The sequence below is a fragment of the Vombatus ursinus genome, unplaced genomic scaffold (genome assembly GCF_900497805.2).
Source record: "Vombatus ursinus unplaced genomic scaffold, bare-nosed wombat genome assembly UNPS02014867.1, whole genome shotgun sequence".
NCBI lineage: Eukaryota > Metazoa > Chordata > Mammalia > Diprotodontia > Vombatidae > Vombatus > Vombatus ursinus.
In genome coordinates, this window is record NW_020954645.1 from 2,545,860 (window position 1) to 2,570,068 (window position 24,209).

The 24,209-nt window shown below is 40.8% G+C and overlaps 1 protein-coding gene across 4 annotated transcripts in view; it reads left to right on the forward strand.

Annotated features, from left to right (window-relative positions):
* KLHL18 (kelch like family member 18) overlaps positions 1–24,209 on the forward strand; it is a 95,597-nt gene that overhangs the window by 41,263 nt on the left and 30,125 nt on the right. For 3 of the 4 annotated variants that reach the window (XM_027842185.1, XM_027842186.1, XM_027842188.1), the window contains exons 2-6: positions 8,655–8,785; positions 10,410–10,550; positions 14,789–14,987; positions 19,059–19,219; positions 22,973–23,109. In XM_027842185.1, the coding sequence (XP_027697986.1) occupies positions 8,655–8,785; positions 10,410–10,550; positions 14,789–14,987; positions 19,059–19,219; positions 22,973–23,109 (769 nt within the window). The remainder of the gene's footprint in view (positions 1–8,654; positions 8,786–10,409; positions 10,551–14,788; positions 14,988–19,058; positions 19,220–22,972; positions 23,110–24,209) is intronic. The other variant, XM_027842187.1, reaches the window with a different exon arrangement.

Below are 24,209 nucleotides of genomic sequence, written 5' to 3' on the forward strand. Positions count from 1 at the left end.
ACTATTCCATGCTCTCTTAATTTGCTTATGGTATCACCCTTTATGTGTAAATCATGTACCCATTTTGACCTTATCTTGGTATATGATGTGAGATGTTGGTCTATACCTAGTTTCTGCCATACTGTTTTCCACTTTCCCCAGCAGTTTTTGTTAAATAATGAATTTTTGTTCCAAAAGCTTAGATCTTTGGGTTTATCATATACTAGATTACTGTGGTTATTTACTGTAATGTAATTGGTACCTGATCTATTCCACTGATCCACCACTGTATTTCTTAGCCAGTACCAGATTATTATGATAATTGCTGCTTTATAATATAGAGTTTGAGATTTGGTACAGCTAGACCACCTTCTTTTGCATTTTTTTCATTGATTCCCTTGGCAACCTTGAGCTTTTGTTCTTCTGGATGAATTTTGTTATTTTTTTCTAGCTCTGTAAAATAATTTTTGATTGTTTGGTATGGCATTGAACAAGTAAATTAATTTAGGTAGAATTTCATTTTTATTATATTGGCTCAGCCTACCCATGAACAATTACATTGTTTTAATTGTTTAGATCTGACTTTATTTGTGTGAAAAGTGTTTTATAGTTGTGTTCATATAGTTCCTGGGTTTGTCTTGGCAGGTAGACTTCCAAGTATTTTATATTGCTTACAGTTATTTTAAATGGAATTTCTCTTTCTGTCTTTTGCTGTTGAACTTTGTTGGTAATATATAGAAATGCTGATTATTTATGTGGGTTTATTTTGTATCCTACAACTTTGCTAAAGTTTTTAATAATTTCAAGTAGTTTTTTAGTGGATTCTCTCTGATTTTCTAAGCATAACATCATATCATCTGCAAAGAGTGATAGTTTTGTTTCCTCATTGCCTGTTCTAATTCCTTTAATTTCTTTGTCTTTTTGCTGTAGCTAATATTTCTAGTACAATATTAAATAATAGAGGTGATAATGGGCATTCTTGTTTCATTCTTGATCTTATTGGAAAGGTTCCTGGTTTATCCCCATTGCAGAAAATGCTTGCTGATGGTTTTAGATAAATATTACTTATCATTTTAAGGTAAGTTCCATTTATTCCTATGTTCTCTAGTGTTTTTAAACAGGAATGGATGCTGTATTTTGTCAAAGGCTTTTTCTGCATCTATTGAGATAATCATATGATTTCTGTTGGTTTTGTTATTGATATGGTCAATTATGCTGATAGTTTTCCTAATATTGAACCAGCCTTGCATTCCTGGTATAAATTGCACCTGGCCATCGTGTATGATCCTCATGATAAATTACTATAATCTCTTTGCTAATACTTTATTTAAATTTTTTGCATCAGTATTTGAAATTGGTCTATAATTTTCTTTCTCTGTTTTGGCTATTCCTAGTTTGGGTATCAGCATCATATTTGTGTCATAAAAGGAATTTGGTAGGATTCTTTCTTCACATATTTTTCACAATTATATAGTATTAGGATTAATTGTTCTTTAAATGTTTGATAGAATTCACTTGTGAATCCATCTGGTCCTGGGAATTTTTTCTTAGGAAGTTCATTGATGGCTTGTTTGATTTCTTTTTCTAAGATTGAGTTATTTAAGTATTTTATTTTTTGTTCTGTTAATCTGCATAATTTGTATTTTTGTAGATATTCATCTACTTTATTTAAATTGTCAAATTTATTGGCATATAATTGGACAAAATAGCTGCTAACGATTGTCTTAATTTTCTCACCCCTTTCGTGATACTAGTAATTTGGTTTTCTTCTTTCCTTTTTTAAATCAAATTAATCAATGGTTTATTTTATTAGTTTTTTTTTCATAAAACCAGCTTCTAGTTTTATTTATTAGTTTGATGGTTTTCTTACTTTCAATTTTAATTAATCTCTCCTTTGACTTTCAGGATTTCCAATTTGGTGTTTAATTGGGGATTTTTAATTTGTTCTTTTTTCTAATTTTTTAAGTTGCATGCTCGATTCCTTGATCTGCTTTTTCTTTATTTTATTTATGTAAGTAATTGGAAATATAAATTTTCCCCTAAGTACTGCTTTGGTTGTATCCCATAAATTTTGGTATGTTGTCTCATTGTTGTCATTTTCTTTAATGAAATTATTGATTGTTTCTATGATTTGTTCTTTGATCCACTTTTTTGGGGGATTAGATTATTTAATTTCCAATGAATTTTTTAACTTTCCATTATAATTTTTATTTCATTATGATCCAAAAAGGATGCATTTACTATTTCTGCCTTTCTGCATTTGGTTGTGAGGTTTTTATGTACTAATACATGGTCAGTTTTTGTGTAGGTGCCATGTACTGCTGAGAAAAAAGGTATATTCGTTTCTATTCCCATTCAATTTTCCCCAGAGATCTATCATATCTAACTTTTCCAGAATTTTATTCACCTCCTTAACTTCTTTCTTGTTTATTTTTTTGGTTAGATTTATCTAGTTCTGAGAGGGGAAAGTTTCCTCCTGTAATTCATTCAACTTCTTCAAAAATTTAGATGCTGTACCATTTGGTGTGTGTGTGTGTGTGTGTGTGTGTGTGTGTGTGTATAAACATGTATACATATACACACGTATACATATACACACACACATATATATATACATATAAACATATAGCATATATGTTTAAGATTGATATAATTCATTGTCTATGGTACCTTTCAGCAAGATATAATTCCTTTATCTCTTTTAATTAGATCTATTCTTGCTTTTGGTTTGTCTGAGTTCAGGATGCTGAGATTACAGCAATTTATCATGAGGATCATACATTATGATCAGGTGGGATTTATCCCAGGAATGCAAGGCTGGTTCAATATTAGGAAAACTATCAGCATAATTGACCACATCAATAACAAAACTAACAGAAATCATATAATTGGGGCAGCCAGGTGGTGCAGTGGATAGAGCACTGGCTTTGGAGTCAGGAGAACCCGAGTTCAAATCCATCCTCAGACACGTAACACTTACTAGCTGTGTGACTCTGGGCAAGTCACTTAACTCCAGTTGCCTCACCAAAAAACAAACAAACAAACCCAAAGAAAGAAATCATATGATTATCTCATCTACTTTCTTTGCTTCAGCTGAAACATAATAGATCCTGCTCTAGCCCCTTATCTTTACCCTGTGTGTATCTCTCTGCTTTAAATGTGTTTCTTGTAAACCACATATTGTAAGATTCTAGTTTTTAATCCATTCTGCTTTCTGCTTCCATTTTGTGGCTGAGTTCATCCCATTCACATTTATATATATGATAATTAACCCTGTATTTCTCTCCATGCTATTTTTCACTTTCTTATTCCCCTCTCTCTTTCTCTTACATTCTACCCTTTTCCTCCTTTTTTTCCTTTTTTTTTTTTAAGGCAATTGGGGTTAAGTGACATGCCCAGGGTCGCACAGCTAGTACGTGACAAGTGTTTGGTCTGAGTCCGGATTTGAACTCAGGTCCTCCTGACGTCAGGGCCGGTGCTCTATCCAGTGCGCCACCTAGCTGCCCCTCACCTTTTTCCTCCTCACAAGTGTTTTACTTCTGATCACCTCCTTCCCCAATATACCCTCCATTTTATCAGTCCCCCCTCCCCCTTGTATTATTCCCATTCCTTTTTACTTCCTTATGCATAGTGAAATGAGCAGAACCGGGAGAATGCTATACACAATAACAGCAATATTGTATGATGAAGAACTGTGAATGACTTAGCTATTCTCAGCAATGCAATGATCCAAGACAATCCCAAAGGACTCATGATGAAGCATACTATCCTCCTTCAGAGACAGATCTGGTATTGATTGAATACAGATTGAAGCATGCTATTTTTCACTTTCTTCCTCTCTTTCATTCTTTTTTTTATTCAAGTCTTTTTGTACAAAATGACTAATAGGGAAATGTTTTACATGGTTGCATATGTATAAACTATACCAAATTGCTTACCTGTCTCAGAGACAGAGAGGGGAGGGAAGGAAGGATAGAATTTGGAACTCAAAACTTTTTTAAAAAATGTTAAACAATTGTTTTAACATGTAATTGGGGGAAAAATAAAATATATTATAAAATAAAGATAATGACAACAATAAAAAAAAAAGCACAAAAAACTATTGTGGCCCCCAATAAAATTATATGCCTTCCTCCCTGTAAGGCCAGGGGCTATTTTTTATTTTGTATATCCTTTGCCTTTTTATGTGGCAGTGCTGTACACGTACTAGGTGCTTAATAAATGCTTGTTGAATTAAATTGGATTGAGTTGAAGAAGATGCTAAGGATGTTCTTCCCTGCTTTCCACCATTCTTCCACTATCACTGAAGAACCAGTTAGGGGATCATATAGGACTCAGGACCACTTCATCACCAAGGGGTTGGCCAATTGGTGATGAGTCTTTCCAAGCTTAGCTGGGCTGATCCTCAGAAAGTAGACATGATCTTTTGCTAGGACTATACTTTGGGTGGACTCAAATTTTGGTCGATATATGGAGGAAGATGCTATTCTTCTATTTCTACATAGAATGACTTCCTAGGGGTTCCCTTTTAAGGCTAAACATCCCTAGTTTCTTCATATGTTCTTTTTGTGACCTGAATTTTAGAGTATGCAGAAATGAAGAATTATCTTTAGAGCTGGAATGGACCCTAATTAGAGATAATGCAGTATATTCCCCCTATTTTGCAGGTGAAGAAACCGAGGTCTAGGAAGTTTAAGTAAGTCACATATAACAGTGGTAGGTCCAGGGTTACATATAGGCAAAGGAGACTACCTTGGCACTTTGTGATGTTATGTCATTTGTAACATTGGGGAGGAGTATTAGAGGGAAAAAATGTCACAACCTTAACTCTTTTTGTGGAAGAATCAAAATTAAGTAGAAACATTTGCCTTGTGACTTTGACCTAGAAATATGACAGCCAGTGTTGAGGGAAATCCTTTAAACAGGGGCACTATAAAAACACTTTGCAGATTTCTTAAACTGAGGATAATGGGAAAATTTTAATGAGTCCTAAAGAGACCTTTCTTTCTTCCCCTGGAGCTCCTCTGCAGCCTTCTGTCGCTCTCCAGTGTTTCATTTATTCAATACACATTTTTTCAGCACCTCCTGTTTACCAAGCACCAAAGATGCAAAAATAAAAACAGAGCAATGCCTGTTCTCAAGGAGTTTTTGTTCTGCTGGGGGAAATGACACGGACCCAAATAATTCAATGCCCAATATCTACAAAGTAATTTCTGGGATGAGGCACTAGCAGGACTGGAAGAATCATGATAAACTTTGGCAAGAGGCAGCACTTCAGCTGAGCCTTGAGAGATTCTGTAGGTGGGGGGCTCAGGGAGAGTGAGGAGGGAGGGGCTGTACTAGGCAAAGGGAATGGGCTGGGCAAAGGCATGGGGAGAGGAAGCAGAGGGGGTTGTTTCAGAGAACATCAGCTAAGTCATTTTGGCTGGAGTGGAGCTCTTGAAGAAGAGTAGTAATGAACATGCGATAAACCTGGGAAGGTAGATAGGAGGCCGATTGTAAAGGACTTTAGCCTGCATTTTATCCTAGAGGTGTGTGGGAGCTTGTGGAGCTTTTTGAATAGGGGAGTGACATGGTCAGATATGGGTTTGGCAGAATGACCTGCACAGTCATCTGGTTCATCCCGAATCTTCCTGAAACACACTTTAATCATATTATTCCTCTCCTTAATATTCTACAGTGGTTCAAATAACCCACCAAATGGTATTTGGCTGGCTTTCAAGACGTTCTAAAACCCCACTCCATTCTTCCTAATCTGTCACTGCCATACATACACATTGATTTCTTTGGTCTAATAAGGCCAATTTCCCCATTCGTCCCCCACCCCTACAGTTTCTACTTCTTTGTTCAGATTGTTTGTCCCAGGTAGAGTGCCCTCCTTTCTCTCAACCCTGCCTTTTCTGCCTCAGGAGAACGCACTTCTCTTCCATGAAAGTCACTAGAGTAGAGGTTTCAAACACAGGCATGTAGCCCACAACACTCCTTAGTGTGGCCCAAACTAGGTTAAATTCTAATTGGGAAATATTTAGCGAAAGAAATTAATTTTATATATCTGTGTGTTATACACAAACACACACACCACAAGCATGTGGTCTTCTAAGTCAGTATGTGGCCCACAGGGATCCTTACATACAGTTTTGTCCGCTCTTTATATTAGAGTTTGACACCACCACCCTAGAGGATTGCTGTACTCATTGTTCTCTCTCATTTCTTGTTGTTTGGCAAGGGTACAAAATGAGCACCTTGTTGTATTCCATCTTATTCTCTAAATGTGCGCAATATTCAGTGTGACACCTTACTCTGGTGGAAAGAATACTGAATTACAGTCAAAAGACCATATCTCATGCCTTCTAGTTTGCAGATTGCCATTGTTATTAACTGTTGCGTGTAAAACACTTCTAGACAGGGATTACTGTGTTTTATATTGACTTTGTATTCAGTAAGTGCTTAATGACACAGTCCTGAGTTCAAATGATGGCATTTTTGTTACTCTGTTTCTAATAACCTAGTATAGAATAAGCACTTAAAAATGTTTAATTGACTAAGCCATGGAATATGCTGAAGTTACTGGGATACTCTTAATAAAAAGAGTGATTAGAATAATGAACAGGAGTCTTGGCCTAAAAAAGTTTTTGTACCACTGGTTTTCCTGTTTTGGAAAATCTTCACATAAGCACATAAATACTGTAAGATACCATTCAATTTAGCGTATACATTTATTAAGTACCTATTTTATACAAGGCCAGATGAGTTATGTCATTGTCTTCACTAGTAAGCTTGGATGATGATTGACACATTGGTTTCAGGTGCCTTCGGTAGCAGTTCTCATACCTGCCTCTTTGCTTTAGTGTTGCTGCATGAACCTGTCCTGAGGTGAACTTGCCTATGTGCTTTTTTGGAGGACATTCCTGGGGATAGAGATCTCCGTGGCCTCTTAATAAAAGCAGTTCTGTACCCTTTCAGAGTGTCAGATTCTTCAAAGTGAGAAAAGATAATGTGGTAGAACAGAGTAAGTGGTTCAAAACCAGTTATATTTGGTTCTGAATAGTTGGGCTTTTTTCCACCTTTTGCTGGTAAAGGTTAAGGAAATGAGCTTACTTATTATATTATCACTTCTCCTTTGAGTTCAGTTGAAAGCTAGGATGAGGGCTTGGCAGTTGTCTAGATGAAAGATATATTGAGAGGGTATGATGAAGAACATTTTAAAATATTTTTAATATTTAATTTTAATATTTAAAATATTGCTTTTAAAAATGCATATCACTTTAATGCTAGAAAATTCTGATCCTTGTGGCAAATAGTTTATTGTGCTGAGTTGCCCATTGCAGCAGTAGGCGTGCTTTGCCCATTGTAGCAAAGTCATTTACTGAATCTTGGTCCACAAATGCTTGGTCTCGGTTCCAATTAGTTACCATTTTAGTGTAGTCTTTCTCAATCTTAATCACTAACACTGTTTTCTGATTCAGTAGGTTTCACCTAGCCATTAGTAGCTTGGTCATTCTTTGACATGTTATTCTTTGTTTTCATTTCTTAGTATCAGCTTCCTTATAAAGATATGATAATATATGTTTAGGAATCATTTCATTTTTTTGGACTTTGTATCCATAGTAACAGTTCCTGGCTCATGGTAGTCCCTTAATAAATAAATACTTGTTGATCAGTTGATTGAGGTCGAGGATTCATAAGGAAGGAATAAAAATATGATCTCCATGTACAAGTATCTAGCTTACCATCTAGTCAAGGAGCTGGAATCCATAGACAAAGTGAACATTGAGTACTTATACAGCAAGTATCAGTGACCACTGATGGATAGAATACAAATGCAGCAGAGTAATACTTCGTTTATGTGACTTTCCATTGGAATGAGCCATTTCCAAATGAATGAATTTTCCAGATAAGTTAAACTTGCCCCTTGAAGTATTAATGCTTTCTTAAAAAAAATTAACCTTTTGGGATTGAAATTTTTCTGAAATATAATCCACTTCTTTGCCTTAGTAATCGAAGTAACCCTAGGTACCTTGACCATCAGGTGGCATTATGGATAGGGCATTGTTTATGGTGTTGGGAGGACCTGAGTTCAGATTCTGCCCTACTGCCAGGCACTCACTAGCTTTGTGACTCAGGGCATGTCACTTAACCTTTAGCTACCTCATTTTCCTCATCCCTAAAATGGGGAGACTCTTACCTCGCAGGGTTGTTGTGAGGATCAAATGAGATCTTTGTAGGTCTTTGTAATCTTTGTAAAGTATTTAAAATGTAAACCTTAAAGCTCTCTTATTAGGGAGTAGCTTGTTTCCTCACTCTTCGGACCTGCTGCTTCTAGTCTCTTATGGTCTTAGAACTGAGATGAGTGAAGTTTTTTCAGAACTGTATGTAAATTAGGAGTCAGGGTGAGGACCTCTCCTCTAGGTCAAAGAGATTGAACTCTGTGGCCTCCCAACTGCTAAGGGAATCCACAGTAGAGATGCATGGAGGGGGAGCCTGCTGCGGCACAGAGGCAGCCCCGACCTCGCTCTGAGGGAGACACTTGCAAGTCCTCACCCCAAGCCATATCCAAGTCTTCACCCCAAGCCATATCCAGACAATGACAAGTGTCCAGCAGAGGGAAGCAGGCAGGCTGGATTTGTGTGTTTATGTCCCCCACTTTATTTTTCTGCGGCTTTCTCCCTCTGCAGGTTGGAGATCACAAATTCAGTGCCCACAGGATTGTCTTAGCTGCGTCAATCCCTTACTTTCACGCTATGTTTACCAATGACATGATGGAATGTAAGCAAGACGAGATTGTAATGCAAGGAATGGACCCAAGGTAACTATCAATGACTGTGCTATGCATTTCCATAGTATAGTCTGCTTCTCATGGTTGTTTTAGCCTTTGTTCTTTACACTCGTCCTTTAGTGATAATAAAGGAGCTACAATGGCTTGGCTTATGTGGCCAAGAGTAGCGTTTTGCCTCTTTATTTATTTATTTCCTATATTCTTTCCCTTTTTAGGGGAGGTCTCCATGCAGACCAAGAGCCCATTACTCAGCCAATGTTATATTTGGAGCATTGTTAAGTTTTGATCTAAGGGAAGACTGGTGACCTGCTTTAGTTCACGTTTTGAAATAGTAATCTTTCATCTATTGCATAGCCTTTTAGTCATATTGGCCTCCTGGGACTAAAATATTACTGAAAAACCATGCTGGAAATAGTGAAGGCAATGGTCAGAGATCCTGAAATGAGAGATTTTCACACTGACCATTTGAGAGAAGAGAGTCGGGTTAAATATGTCTATTAAGAAGACACAGGAGACAAGTTACATAATGTTACCTTGAGACCCAGGAATCTTGATAGTATCCCATTGTGTTTGGGTCTGGTTGAGGCGAAAGCCTGCCTGGACATAGGGGTCTGCGTGATATACATATTAGCTTCTTCTCGCTTTTTAAGACTTTTGCTTCCAAACTCAGAAGTTATTACCTGCTCTCAGCTGCTATCGGGGAAGCACTGGCCATTGAGGTGCTGTTATTACTTGAGGCTCCTGGTTGCTGCTACCCTTTCAACAAAAGGAAATAGAACTTTTCCTTAGACCGTGAGTGAAGGCTAAAGCTGTTAAGTGCACTGTCAGTTTATTATTGAAGTGTTTCTGGGGAAAGGAATACACTTGGCATGTCAAGCCAAATGGATGGACTAGGCTTTTTGAGTTCTTTCTCTGTGGTGCAAATCCCACAGGTATGTCTCCATAGGTGGGAGGGGTGACTACCTCCATCAATACCAGATAAACCCCAGAATTCCACCCAAACATTACAAGGAATGTCCACTGCCATTGGCATGTTTTAGTCCAGTTTGGAGTATGTGTTGGGGGGAGAGGAGATAGGGGAGGGATGGTCTTATGGAGCCTTTTCCGCAAGGCCATGAGACCATTTGAGTGGTGATTTTTCAAAGCGATTTGTGCTTAGGGCCCTGACAGTCCCTGAGGCTAGAGGGAAGGGCAGGGAAACCAGATAATGGACCAGCCGAAGGTCAGGGAGTGAGGGTGAGAGCGTATATTCTGATGGGCAAGGGGGCTTGGAGTGAAGGACTTCTGTATGTGGAGCAGGTTCGAAGGAAGAAATAAGAGGGAATCTTAGTGGTGTCAGAGGAGGAAGAAATTCGGAGCGGTCGGTCTAGAAGGAGCAGATGCCAAAAGTGAAGCAAGGGCATGTGAGGTCCTGAGAGGTTCCAAAGAGGCCCGGAAGCAGAGCACGCTCAGAGATTACTGTCCGAGCAGCGGGTGACCTTAGATGGGAAGGGAGGGTCATTGAGGTCAAGTCGGGTCCCAGAGTGAGACAGACAGATGTCTCTCATGCAGTCTGATCTTGAGTCTGGTGCATTTTTCTTAGCCTGCTGAGTAGGAAAGTTGGCAGAGAAACACCTCTGGTTAACTCGGCTGCTTTTTCCTATTTTCACTGTAGCGCCCTGGAGGCTCTGATTAACTTTGCCTACAATGGCCACCTCGCCATTGATCAGCAGAATGTCCAGTCCTTGCTCATGGGGGCCAGCTTCTTACAGCTGCAGAACATCAAAGATGCTTGCTGCACGTTCCTCAGAGAAAGGTGAGAGGGCAGAGAGAACCCAACAGGGGAAGGAATGGTCTGCCTTTGCCCTGGGAGTCCCTGGCTAGGGTTTTCCGGTCCCTTCCAGCTAATGTCATTGTACCACATGAAAGGATCTGATTGGTAAGAAAGACTGTACTGCGGAAGTGATATTTTAAACAATCAGAATGAAGTCATAACTACCCACTGCCAGATTAATCTTCCCAAAATAGCACTTTGTGAGTTATCTTCCTGCTAAAAAAAAAACCTGACCCTCTCATTTAGAGAATTAAGCTCAAACTCTAGTCTAGCATTCAAGGCCCTTTATGATGCAGCATCTAAGCTGTCCCTCAAGGAGGCACATTGTGAATTGTAGCTAATTATGGTGAGGTCTGGATCAGTGCTGACTGAAGAGATTGTTGAGCTTGGATTCAAATCCCTCCTCTGATATATATTAGTTGTGTGACCAGGGGCAAGTCATTGAACCTCTCAGTGCTTCGGTTTCCTCAGCTGAAAAAATGTGGATAATCCTGTGTAGTAATCCTGAAGTAGTAATTACTTCACAGCATTTTTGTGAGGCTCAAAGGAGAGAGTGTGTGTGAAGTGCATTGCTAACTTCAGGGTGCCCTACAAAGGTCAGTACTTAATAATGAGGACGGTGATGAAGACAGTGGTCATGTGAGCTGAGTCTGCTCTGTGTTGTTACCCTGATGCCTTCTTCCCACTCCTGACTGTGTCATTTTTCCTTCCATCCCTGGTGTGCAAAGCCCGTTCCCCTTCCTCCTCATCCCTCCCGTGCTTGCTCCCCCTGAAAAAAGCCCACCTCCCAGCCCCAGGTAGCACAGCAGTGGTGATTGTGGAGCAAGGCATCCCAGTCTCCTCCTACCTCCAGGTGCTAGTGAGTGGTAACTGCACACACAGATACACGCTGGAGAAGAGCATTGGTGAAATGTGTAGAAGAAAGCAGAGAAGGGCACAAAGCAGATCTAGTACAACTTTCCATTTCACAGAGACATACGGCTTAAAAACAAGTAGTACATGGCAGAAGGTCGCAGTTCTTGTACAAGGAATGTTTGTATTTGTCGATAACTAAATTCATAATGAAAAAAAAAGTTTAAAGGTGGGCTAAAGTCAGGCTTCCTTGAACTTCAGGTGAAAGCAAGGACCTGCTTCATTTTCCAGCCAGGTACTTATTGTTCCTTTGCAGTCACCAATTGGTCTTAGGGAAGAAGAGTAAAAAGAATTCTGTCTGATTCAGTGCAACTGTTCCTCAGTGCCCAGGAAGAGTGCTCAGCGTTAGCCTACTCAAAGGAAAATGTCAGAAAACAGATTATAGAAACCATGAACTGACAAAGAAGTTAAGACTATTGGGACTATTTCAAAAATTGGTTTGAAAGAGGCAGCGTTGGGCATCTCTGCACATAAGACTAAGCATATTTTGGTAATACTCTCATAGGCAATAAGACTCTGGTCAGGTTTCAGGGGCGGATTTTGGGTCCTCCTTCAAGGTTGAAAACTGAGATCTAGGAATGAAGCTTTCTCATGTGGTAGCGTAGAAAAGATACATGTGGCTAATGTTCCAATATTTCCATAGCTCTGTAGCTTCTGCTCTGAAAAGAACATAAGTAGGACCTTCTCAGATGCCTTGGCCAAGCAAGCCAGTGCTTTACTAAAGGAACCATCATATTCAATTGGTGCTGGTCATAAAAGCCTTTTTAATACTCAGCTGCTCTGTTGTAGAGGCAGCGTGGTGGAGTCGAAAGAACCATAGGTACGGAGTCACCTCACATATGATTCCTGCACTTGACCTTCGGCAAATTAGCTAACCTCTTTGAGGCTCCTTCCTCAGCTGTGCCATGGGAATAAGACTTCTTCTATTAGCTACCTCACACGATGTTGTGAGAAGAGTGTGTAAACCTTGGAGTGTTATGTAAGGGTGATCTATCAGTATTTGTGTTAGAAATGCCTGGCTTGAACTTCAGCACATAGGAGAGATCTTTGAACTTTGTACATTTGATAAAAAACACTATTCTGTTCTTTGCCCATGATCCCAAAGAAAAAGAGGGATGTCAATTGACCAACAAGTATTTATTAAAGGCCTACTATGTGCCAGGAACTGTGGGAAGAAAGAATGAAATAGCCTTACTCCCAAATAGCTTACATTCTAGTAGAGGAGATGACATGTAAAGATAAAACTATTTACAGCACAGATATAAAGTGAATAAATATAAATATATTCAAAGTAATTAAAAGCACGATAATTTGAGAGAGAGGGCACTAGCATTTTGGGGGGATCCGGAAAGGCTTCATGCAGAAATTGCTTGATGCTTGAACTGCATCTGAAAGAGAGAGACTCTGTAATAAGGAAGTCAGGAAGGAAGGCCTGGATTCCATGCATGTGGGATGGCACAGAGAAAAAAGATGGAGTGTTGTGTGTATGAGGAACAGAGAGAAAACCTATTTGGCCGCATCTCAGAGGGAGAAATGATGCCCAGCGATGTTTGAAAGATAGGTTGGGACCAGGTTGTGTAGGAGAATTTTAAAGGACAAACGAAGGGGTTTATGTTTGTCCTTGGGTCAATAGGAAGCCACTAGGGTTGGTTGAGTAAGAGTGTCACATAGTCAGATCTGTACTTAAGAAAAGTTATTTTGGTAGCAGGGTATGCGATGTTTTAGAGTAGTGATGAGGCAGGGAGACCAGTTAGGAGGCTGTTGGAATAATTTAGGCAAGAGGTAATTTAGCCTGAACTGAGCTTGTAGCTGTATGAGTGGAGAAAAAGGGTCAGGTATGAGAGATATTGTCAAGGTAGAAACAGCAAGATTTGGCAACTGATTAAATATGTGAAGGGTGGAGGAGTGAAGAGTGGAGATGATAATCTTGAGAGACTAGAAAGATGGTGGTGCCTTTGACAGAAATAGGGAAGTTTGGAAGAGGGGGTAATTTGGAAAGAAAGATACATTCCATTTAAGACGTGTTGAGTTAAAATGTCTCAGGGACATCTATATTGAAATGTTGACTAGGCAATCGGTGATACAGGACTGAAGCTCAGCGGGGAGACTAGGCCTGGATAAGCAGATCTTGAGTTGTCTGTGTAAGAGTGACAAACCCTTGGTTAAACTCGTGGTTGCTGATGAGGTTATCGGGAGAGAAGAGAAAAGGACCCAGGACAGAACCTCAGCAAACACTTTCTGTTAGATGATATGATACGGCTGATGGGCCAGCAAAGGAGACTGAGAAAAAATGGTCACACAAGATAAAAAACATTTTAATTGTGAAAAATAAGTGCAGGCTTTCAAAAACTGACAACTTTCAGGTTTTTTTTTTTTTCCCAGAAGCCACTGCTAGAAGAGACAAAGAAGCAGAATCTCAGTGCTAGGATAAGATTGGCCCCTGGTGCCTGCTGCTGCCTCCCTCTTCGCCAAACCTTCATTACTTTGGAAATTTCATTAGTGCATCACCCAAGTCTGTTGTCTTTGTGCTTTGTCTTCAGACAAGAGTCCTGTCTAGCTTGCTGTCACCATCAATATCAACCAAAAAGAACCAGCAAGAAGAAATCTTCCCTGTTTGTCTTAGATTACAGTTATTTTGGAATTGACAGATGATCTAGTCAGAGTTGATCCAGAGTCAGAGCAGGGAGTTTTAGGTATTATTCAGCAAAAGATCTAGGTACAGGGTATTGTTGTGTGTTAGCTCTTCACAGGAGAGTAGTGCATTTGGATAGAGGATTTGGGTGGATCTCTCTACTTACCTTTGAGACCACAAGCAGGTCACTGTACCTTTCTCTGCCTAATTTTCCTCATTTGTAAAATGAGGAGGCGTGTAGTGGAGAATCTCTAAAGAACATTCCTCCCGTTGTTAATCCTGTGATCCTATAATGAAAGAGACATGAATCTCTAGAGAATGCCTTGCTATAATTTCATACCCAGGCTCATTTTCTTCCTCTGCCAGTGCTCTTTTCTCTCTCCCTCCTCCCGTTGGCCTAATTCTTTTTACTTCATTGCATTTGCTGATACACATCTTAGTTTAGAATCTAACTTAAACATCAAATTTTAAATCTGGAAAAGACCGTAGAAATTGTCTAGCCCAGCCCCCTTGGAAGTGACTCACCCAGAGTTTAAACAGTGATATATAGTGGTAAAGCCAGGATTAAGACTTCTTCCTTCTGCTCTTCCAGAAGGAACCTAAGAAATGATGAAAAGTTTCATCTCACTTTCCCCCCACTGAGCTCTCTCTTTCTCTCTTTTCCTCACATCCAAAGGCTTCACCCCAAGAACTGTCTGGGTGTCCGTCAGTTTGCTGAGACCATGATGTGTGCTGTGCTGTACGACTCGGCCAACAGTTTCATCCATCAGCATTTTGTGGAGGTGTCTATGTCAGAAGAGTTCCTGGCGTTACCCTTTGATGATGTGCTTGAGTTGGTGTCTCGGGATGAGCTCAATGTGAAATCAGAGGAGCAGGTACTTGGGGGACAGTAGGCTTTCTCAGAGCGTTGGGTAGGAACGTTGTCTTGTTTCAGCCAGTAGGGGACAGAATGCGTTTTGTGGTGCCTCAGTATCTTACTTATTTGACTTTTTGTCCCTTCCCGTGAGCTCTAAAGAGAAAAGCAAAATGTCTTCTCTGAAATTCTTTCCTTCCTTTAAGATTCAGCTCAGTTGCCATTTTATCCTTGAAGCCTTTCCAGATCCCCTGAGCCAAAAGCGTTCTCTTCCACCTCAGAATTCCTCCTGCAGTTTCCTTTGCTCTTCTCATACTCTACCTACACATTTTATATTTGCTTATGTACATGTTGTGCTCCATATTACTTTGTTAGCACCTTGAGCACAGGGACTGTATGGTTTTTCATCTTCATATCCTTATTCTTCAGCATAGTGCTTCACATATAATAAACTTGTAATCAGTGCGAATTGAATTGAATTTTGATTTGCTTGTCCATGGTCTAACAGTGATAGGGGTCCAAGAAAACAACTTAGCCCCCTTATTCATATATTTATTCATCTTGTCATTACAATATGCATTTACTGAGTACTTACTATGTGCAGAAGCACCCTAGGCTCAGTCGAGGGGATGGGGAGGTCACATGCAAAGGCATGAGACATGGCATCTGTCCTGGAATTTACAGAATTTTTGGAGAGGTGAGACATGTACACATGTAGCTACAACACTGCACAGACAGCAAGTACTGCAGGAACTCAGAGGAAGGAGTGGTCACTTCTGGCTTGGGTCATCAGGGAAAATTTCATAGAGGATGTGGGATTGAGTTGCACCTTGAAGAATGCAAGATTTCAGTAGGGCCAGAACAGAGTAGGCAGGGCTTTCTGAGTTCCGGATCTGTTGGAGGTGGGGGTGGGTGGGGAGATAGGTAGGGAACAGCACAAGTACATCTTGGGTGGAGTGAAGGATTCACTCTAAAGGAGGAGAAAGGACTGGACAGATAGGTTGGGGGCAGGTAAGCAAGCTTATAGATCAGGCTGAGGGTAGTTGGTAGGCAGGCAGCGGGAACAGTTGCCTTAAGCTACTTGTGCTAAATGTCAAATGGCCTGAAAGTCCAGGATAGGCCTCTGAAAGACAGATTTGGAACAGGTCTGTTTGTCTAGTGTGAAACTGTGCTGGAGCTCATTTTTCATATAATACTTCATAGCTTACAAAGTGCTGTCACAGATACATTTGATGTTCACAACAACTCTGTGAGGTAAATACTGCAGGGTTGATTATCTCCATTTTTTGAATGAGGAAACTGAGTCCCAGAGAGGTATAGGGACTTGTCCCAAATCACAGAGTCTGTAAGCATCATAGCTGGGTCTTTCAGTTCCAAATCCTGTCGCGTTCTTTCCATATTGCTTCCCCAGAATATTGTGTTCAGATTAGGACACTTGGGCTTTAGGCCCAGCCCAAATACTTATTTCTTTGTCCTCTAGGAATTACTAACTTGGTCCCATAGCCTTGGGCAAGTTACTCACCAACATCTCTTTATCAACCTATTTGTGCCTTGGTTTTCCCATCTTTAAATCATAATGACAACTATTTCTATGTCCCTTTATGGTTTATCACCACTTTCCTTGCCACAGCCCTGAGTTAGGTAGTGTGTACATAATCATCTCTGTTTTTCATATGAGGAAACTAAAGGGCTGGAGATGTTGGCTAATAACTTGTTCAAGGTCACATAGCTAGTAAAGGCCAGAGGCTTGGGCCTCACACTTGGGTATTTAGGGTACAGATCTGGTATTCCTCATGATACCTGTCCTAGACGCCTCAAAGGACTGTTGGGAGGATAAAGTGAGTGCTTTAAAAAGGAACCGATGCTGTACAAATGTCTCCTGATGATATTGTTCATAGGAATGATTAACACGTTCCCTCAGAGACCCTTGTGAAGTGGTAAGAACACAATTTTGCATAGTCATTGAGTTATTTGCTTAGAAATATTGGCCCAAGGTAACTTCAAAAGTAGAACCTATTCTGCATACTCACCCCCTGAATCTGGGGATCTGTCGTGTATTTTGTGATCCTGAAGACCACTAGGTGGCAGCACAAACAAGAACGTTTACTTCTGGATGTTGGAGCCTGGTGAATGAATCAAGACTAAGTGATTTTTCTCCTGCAATTTAGGTCGAGATGTAGCTCTTCCCCGTGCCCATCCCCAAGCGGTGAGGCCTGTGTAGCCACCACACTATAGAAAAGTAGATCTTTGGAGTGTTTCCTTCAGTGGCTCTGGCACACGCAATGTTATGACATTCATCACAATAGTTCACATTTGCACAGTGCAGTATGGTTTACAAAGATGGCAACATGTAGTATCCTGTTTAAGTGCCCAGTGACTCATGGCACTGTTCTAAGTACTACTTGAAGTGAACAAAACAGATGTGGTCCCTTTGATGCTCACCCCAACCTTTTTAGGAAGAGAAGATTGAGCCTCAAGAGGCTAAAGCCCATTTCTGGCAAAAGAGGGAGGCAAAGGAAAGGGAGAGAGAGGCATGTATGTTCAAGTCATAATACTTAGAGGTTGCTTCTTTTTAATGGAAATAAGCAAAATAATTTTTTGATTAAACTATTTTGTGGGAGGAAATGATGTTTCCATCCATCATGTCCTATTTTGAGACTCTAGAGCAGTTCACAGGGATTTATTGAGCACCTGCTGTGTACTCTGTAGTGAGCTGGGAGCACTGAGAATGCAGAAGGCATTCAAAACTTATGCCTTTTCCTTTGTTTGGGGACACAATACTGAAACACATGAAACAATTAGAAGATAGTACAATTAAGTGCCAAATTGTAGGATTCTTCAGCTTAGTTCACCATATATGGTCCTAATATGTATCAGCACCAGAGTACTGTAAGATTAGAAGGAATACTAAAAGATTTATATCTGTATATATATAAGCATATGCATGTACTGTGTTATATATATGCAGACTATACATATGTATATATTTAACCTATATATATTTTCTATGTAATACACATTTATACGTACATACAATGTCCCATATGTCTTTTGAAACATCCTATATATGCTTATATGGATGTACTTATTTCTCTTCTATTGCTTAGCAAAGTACATGAGATACACAAGCAGACACAGACATACATATATAGTACTTGGTAAACCGTAAAATGCTATGTAACTAAGCTGCTATTGTTTTTAAACTACCTAATGTTTATTGAATATGTACCTAGGAGTTTATATCATCGTGAAGTAGAACGGTTAAAGAAGGTTTCATGGAGTTGAGACTTGATCGGGGCCTTAGCACAACGCCTGGCACATTGTCATTGTTGTCGTTCAGTTGTTTCAGTAGCATCTGACTCTTTGTGACCCCTTTTGGGGTCTTCTTGGCAGAGATGCTGGAGTGGTTTGCCATTTCCTTCTGTGGGTCATTTTACAGATGAGGAAACTTAGGCAAACAGGATTGAGTGACTTTCCTAGGGTCACACATCTAATAAGTGTCTGAGGATGGATTTAATTCAGGTCTTCCTGACTCCAGGCCCAGAACTCCCAACTTGGCACAAATAAGGCATTGAATGATTTGTGTCAGCAGAGGAGAGAAGAGAAGCCATTCCATGGAAAGGGAAGAACACAAACATATGAGCAGTAGGACTGAGTGTGTCAAGTTCATAGCGCAGTGACTAGAGCAAAGGGTCCTCATCTCATCGAAGAACGATGAGATCTAAAGGTGGACAGCTTGGGTAGGGCCTTGTTGTGGGAGAGGACCTTCTAAACCAAGCAGCGTTTAGATTGGAGGTAGCAGAAAGGAAAGAGGGGCAATATGCTCTCCAAGGCTGGGTCCACACCGTACCAAGATGGGCTGTGAGAATGGAGGACAAGGATGGGTGTGAAGGACAGGAATGAAGATCGCTGAGGCTTCATGACTGACTGAACGTGGAGAGGAGGAGTGCAAGACGACTTCAAGTGCTCAGCCTCAGAGAATGGTGATGCCATTAATAAGGCAGGGCTTCGTCACACTCTTGTAGTTCATAAATAATCTGACTTTTAAAAAGAGGTTCTTCCTCCAGTGTGTCGTTGCTCTTTTGCCTGGCAGGTGTTTGAAGCTGCGTTGGCCTGGATTAGGTATGACCAGGAGCAGCGAGAGCCCTGCCTTCCCGAGCTTCTGTCCAAAATCCGCCTGCCTCTTTGCCGGCCTCAGTTCCTGTCAGATCGAGTGCAGCAAGATGACCTGGTACGCTGTTGTCATAAATGCAGGTGAGCAAGGCCTGACCTGAATTCTGTCCCTGCTGCTTCAGGGAGCTTCTGCTCTGTCTAGAGAAGGGGTCATGCTTGTCAAGGGCCCTTAGAGGGTTTTACACTTTACAGCATCTCTATCTTAGCATCATCTTCTTTAATCGTCGCACTAACACTGTGAGATAAGTAGTCCAGGCCTTATCGTCCCTGTTTTAAAGCTCAGGAAACCCAGGCTCAAAAAGGACTTGACCAGGGTCGTACAACTAATGAATGACAGAGATGGGATTTTGCACCTGATCTTCTGACTCAGTGCTTATACAACACTTCCTCTTATTAAAGATGATTTTAGATGGCACTCATATTGCCAGTACAGGGAGCAGCATAGAAAGGAATAGAAACATGTCCCATGTTAGCCAGGAACTGCACCTTTTGTCACTGTATCCTAGGAAGGAGGTAGCAGACCCCCGAGTTCAGGTTACATGGAAGACTTCTGCCTCACATAAAGAAAGACCGGGAGAAAACTTCCTGTTCCTTTTTTGAGTGTCTGTCCCCCTCTTTCTTCTTTACTTCTCTCTTTACTTATTTACTTCCCTCTTCTCTCTTTACTTTTCCCCTTTCTCACCCCTGACTCTGTTTAAATTCATAGGTTACCAAAAAACTCCTAGTTTTGTCTTCTTCTCCCCCTGCCCCCCCGCGCTTCTCCCCATCTCCTGTGCATTTCTTCTAGCTCCCTCCTTGAACAGCGTCATCAGCCCAGTTGGGTAGCACAGAAACCATTTGCGTATTTTCTGGATTTCATCGTCATCTCAGGTCAGGCGGTTTTAATTCAGTTCCCCAAGGTGACACGGGGGTTCCAAATCCACAGGGACTTAGGGAGAAGGAAGGTTATCACTGGTGTTTGAAATCATATATTAGGATAGATGATGACTGGGTGTGACAGTCAAAAAGGTTACTGGCCCCACTTTGATGTTTAAGGTTAGCCCAGCATCTGGCTTTGAAAGTCTGTCATCTCAAAAGTATACTTACCAGCTTACCCAGTATTTTGCATAATCAAAGTTACGAAAATATTTTTTTTCCATTCTTAGCCACAACATTATACTTATTTGCTATTTCCTTTTTTTTTTAAAACATTCTCAGTACCTTCCTTTTTTTCTCCTTTCTGGGCCCAGTCCATCGTCTTCTTCATCTTTTATATCCTTACTGCCTTGTTTCTTTTCTCTTTTCTGTTACTCTTCTCATGCCTAACTCCCTCTTTTTCCTTCTTTCTAGACCCAGCCACTCTTTCCCTGCTTTTGCCCAAATAGCTCCTTTCCCTCTTTGGTCCCAGTCACCTTTTCAAAACGTCTCCTAAAAATTCAATCCTAAGCTTTCTTATAACACTGTTTGCTTTGGAGTAAAACTGGAAAACAAGCAGGTGGGTCCTTCTTGGGCCTTTTCCACCAGATATCAAGAAGACTTTATTATAAGATGGTACTACAGCATAGACACCCTCCAGAAAAAAAAACAAAACAAAACAACAAAATCTGTGTCATGTCATGGTTCCACCTGGTGTTGGGCCCTAGCAGGCAATGGAGGCCCAACTCTCTGGACAGCCTAAACCACCTCTCAAAGTCCTAGGGGAAAGACTGTTTTCTTCTGAATCTTTTTCCTTCCCACTACTATTATCACTACAGTTTAGCTCCTGTTATGCTTAAGTAGCCTCCTAATTTGTCTTCCTGATTTTAGTGTCTTCCCTTTTTAGTTTATTTTGAACACATCAAAGCACTGACTTCATTTTTTCATTATCATGTTAACCCAGGGCTCTGGCTCAGAAAGCTTCTATGGCTAGTGATTGTTCAGTCCAGTTTCCTACAGGATAAAGTCAAGACTTCTTAGCCTGACATTCTGAGTCTGGCTGCTACCTACCTCTTCACCTTTATCCCTCCGTACTCCTGCTCCGTCATTGCAGCCAACTGCTCTAGTCATCATTCTGCAAACATTCTTTGAGTTTTATTACCCTACTTGCCTTTTTTTTGCTTTTATAATTTCCTTCACCTATACTGCCCACCTCTGATTCCAGTCTATAGCAATCTAACCTGTCTCTCAGTACCCATAGCTGGTGGGAGTTACCCCTGAAAATGAGTACTTTAGGAAGATTAATTGGGCACTACCCTTAGCATGAGAATAAAATAGCATTCAATGGAACTGGAACAGCTGCCTTTTCCTAATGCTTTATTTGGGTCAGTTAACTTAGAAGGGGGGGCTTTGCATTATGTCCCAAGGGTTAAGTTCAAGCAGTCCTCTTCCCAGGACAAGGCTCCTAAGTGTTGGACCTCTAGTGTGGCAGCCATCCTGAGCAGCGTCTTGGGAGTAGGAAGAGGGACCCCTCTAAGTCTATCCTGTTTCTGGACCCGTTAATAATAGCATCTTGCAATTCTGTGGCACTTTGGGGTTTACAAAGCACTTCCCTTATACCAACCCTGTGAGGAGGTTAGTGGTATAAATATTATTATCCTGTTTTGACAGAGGAAGAAATGGAGGCTCCCAAATGTGATGTTTTTACCCAGGGTCACACAGCACGAAAGTATCAGAGCTAGAATGTGAACCAAGGTCTTCTGACTCTGAATTTTTTTGTACTTTCTGTTATACCACACTGCCTCTCCAAAGACAGAAGTATTAGGAAATTAGGAGAATCCAGTCCAGTTCCCCCACGTTCTCCAATGTGGCTTAGTAGTTTCAGTCCCATTTCATATTATTGGGGCATTTTGACCCTAGGAAGACCTGGGAACGATTTGCTTTAGGCGAATTAAGTTATTACATTCTGTATTACTAAGCCTTTCCATGCTGGTTGGGATCAGTTTATGTGCTTCCTGATGATCTGCGCCTTAATCCATGAACAAAAGCTAATTCTGAACTCAAGGGTAGCGTATGACCTAGCTGGCAGTTGGCAGCTACATCTCCGCCTATTACTGCTGGGGACCTGTTACATGAGAGATCAGATGGATTTTAGATTAATTGTGCAAAGCAAAGTTGTGGGTCAAAACAGTTTGAAGAGAGGGAAGGTTATTAGTGATACTCAGAATCATAATTTGGAGTGATTGAAGGCTAGGCTGCCGGTCCAAACATTATTGATCCCTATTTAGGTCACCCACGCAACTGGATTTGTAATATCTACCAGCTCAGAATGTTCACCAGTCTGGGCATTGTTTCTCATGTTCATAGTAATGAAATCATTTTGCCCCTTTCAGCAAAGCCATATGCTTATGCGCCTTTCTTTTTCCTGATCCCAGCCCCCTCCTTTTTCTTCCCTTTATGAAGTTCTCCCTCCTGTGGCAGATTCATTGATCAAACTGCTTTCTGGTCTCTGGTGGTGGGTTTTTAATTTCCCTATTGATTTTTTTTTTTTAGTAGCAGACCTTTTGGTTATTAACTCCAGCCCATCAGCAGAGTATAGTTAAGCTCCCAAGTGACTTGCCGGGCAATAGAATGTGTACTTGTATTTAGCAAGGAAGCATTTGCTTGTTCCCAGAAAACACAAGATATAATTGACTCAGGAATGAGCAGACGCCTGGAGATTTGTCCTCATTAACTCCACAAAACTCACACCAATACACAGTCATGCTGCCATTTGGGATCCCTCAGGTCTGTGGTGTTTGACAGCCATCCCTATTTTTATTTGAGAAAGGGTAACTTGGGTATTTCTTTTGGGAGGAAGGAACCTCGTGCTGGAGTTTGACAGTCTGTTCTTGGTTGAATGTGAGTAAATCATCTTTCTCACCTTGTGCTTCATTTCAGGGACTTGGTGGATGAAGCAAAAGACTATCACCTCATGCCAGAGCGCCGGCCACACCTGCTGGCCTTCAAAACTCGGCCTCGCTGCTGCACTTCCATCGCAGGGCTCATTTATGCCGTGGGAGGCTTGAACTCAGCAGGTATCTTGCAGCTCCCCTTTGGAATGCCCCATCCCATCAGAGGGGATTTGCCAGGAGAGTTTAGCAGCATACCCTTTGGGTTTCACCCTTTCAGATACTTGGCTTGCTTTTGTGCACTTCTTGATTTTTTAAAATGACTATGTTTATATTGTTAATGTTTATTGAGCATCAGTAAGGTGCATCTTTTCCCATTGTGTTTATGATTACAGATTCGAGGGTTCAAGAGAGAGTAAAGCAAAGACTCTGACAGTCATTCCAGTCTTAGGCCAACACAATTTAGCTGAGTCTCTAATATCAGAGCTTTAAGAAAGTAACAATTTCAGTTACTTTCTTAAAGCTCTGATATTAGACACTGGCCTAAATTGGGTTATTCCAGGTTCAAGTTGCCACTCAGTGCTTTTGGTGAGCAGGTCCTGCCATTTCTTCTCCTGTTTACTCTTCACTCTCCCTGACCAGGGATTTTATGGATGAAACAAAGGAGGTGATCTACTTTCCTGCTTGTAGTTAGTGGCAGCACAAGGTAACAGACAGTTTCATTTGAGAAATCCAGCCCAGCCATGGTAACACTGTAGCGGTGCAGGACTGGAATGGTTACCCTTGGGAGTGGCATCCAGAAGAAAATGTGTACTACATTGAGCTCTTTGGAATAAAAGAGATTAGATTGTTGTTAGGGATAGTGCCTGGACCTGTGACTTCTTAGGTATAGAGAATTCCTGAGTGATGAAACTCCCTCCCCCAAAGCAGTTACCTCCTCTACACCACGCAGTCTTAGAGAATTGCCCAAGCCTAAAGCATGAAGACACTAAGAGACACCCAGCCCATAGGTGCCAGACACAGGACTCGAGTCTCCCTGGTCTCCATCAGGCCTTTCTGGTTCTCAGGGTAGTTCTCTTGTCCACTAGGTCCTGCTGGCTCTCTGAAGGTGGCTATTATTCTTTCCAGCTTTTAACATAAAGCTTTGGTTCTAACAGGATGCTTTATATGACAAGCATAGGAAATTACATTGCAGTGCTAATTCTCTGCCGCTAGCTCTAAGCTAGGAGTTTCCTTTATTGTAACTGATTTTCAGTACTGAAAATTATCCTGTATTGAGGATAAAA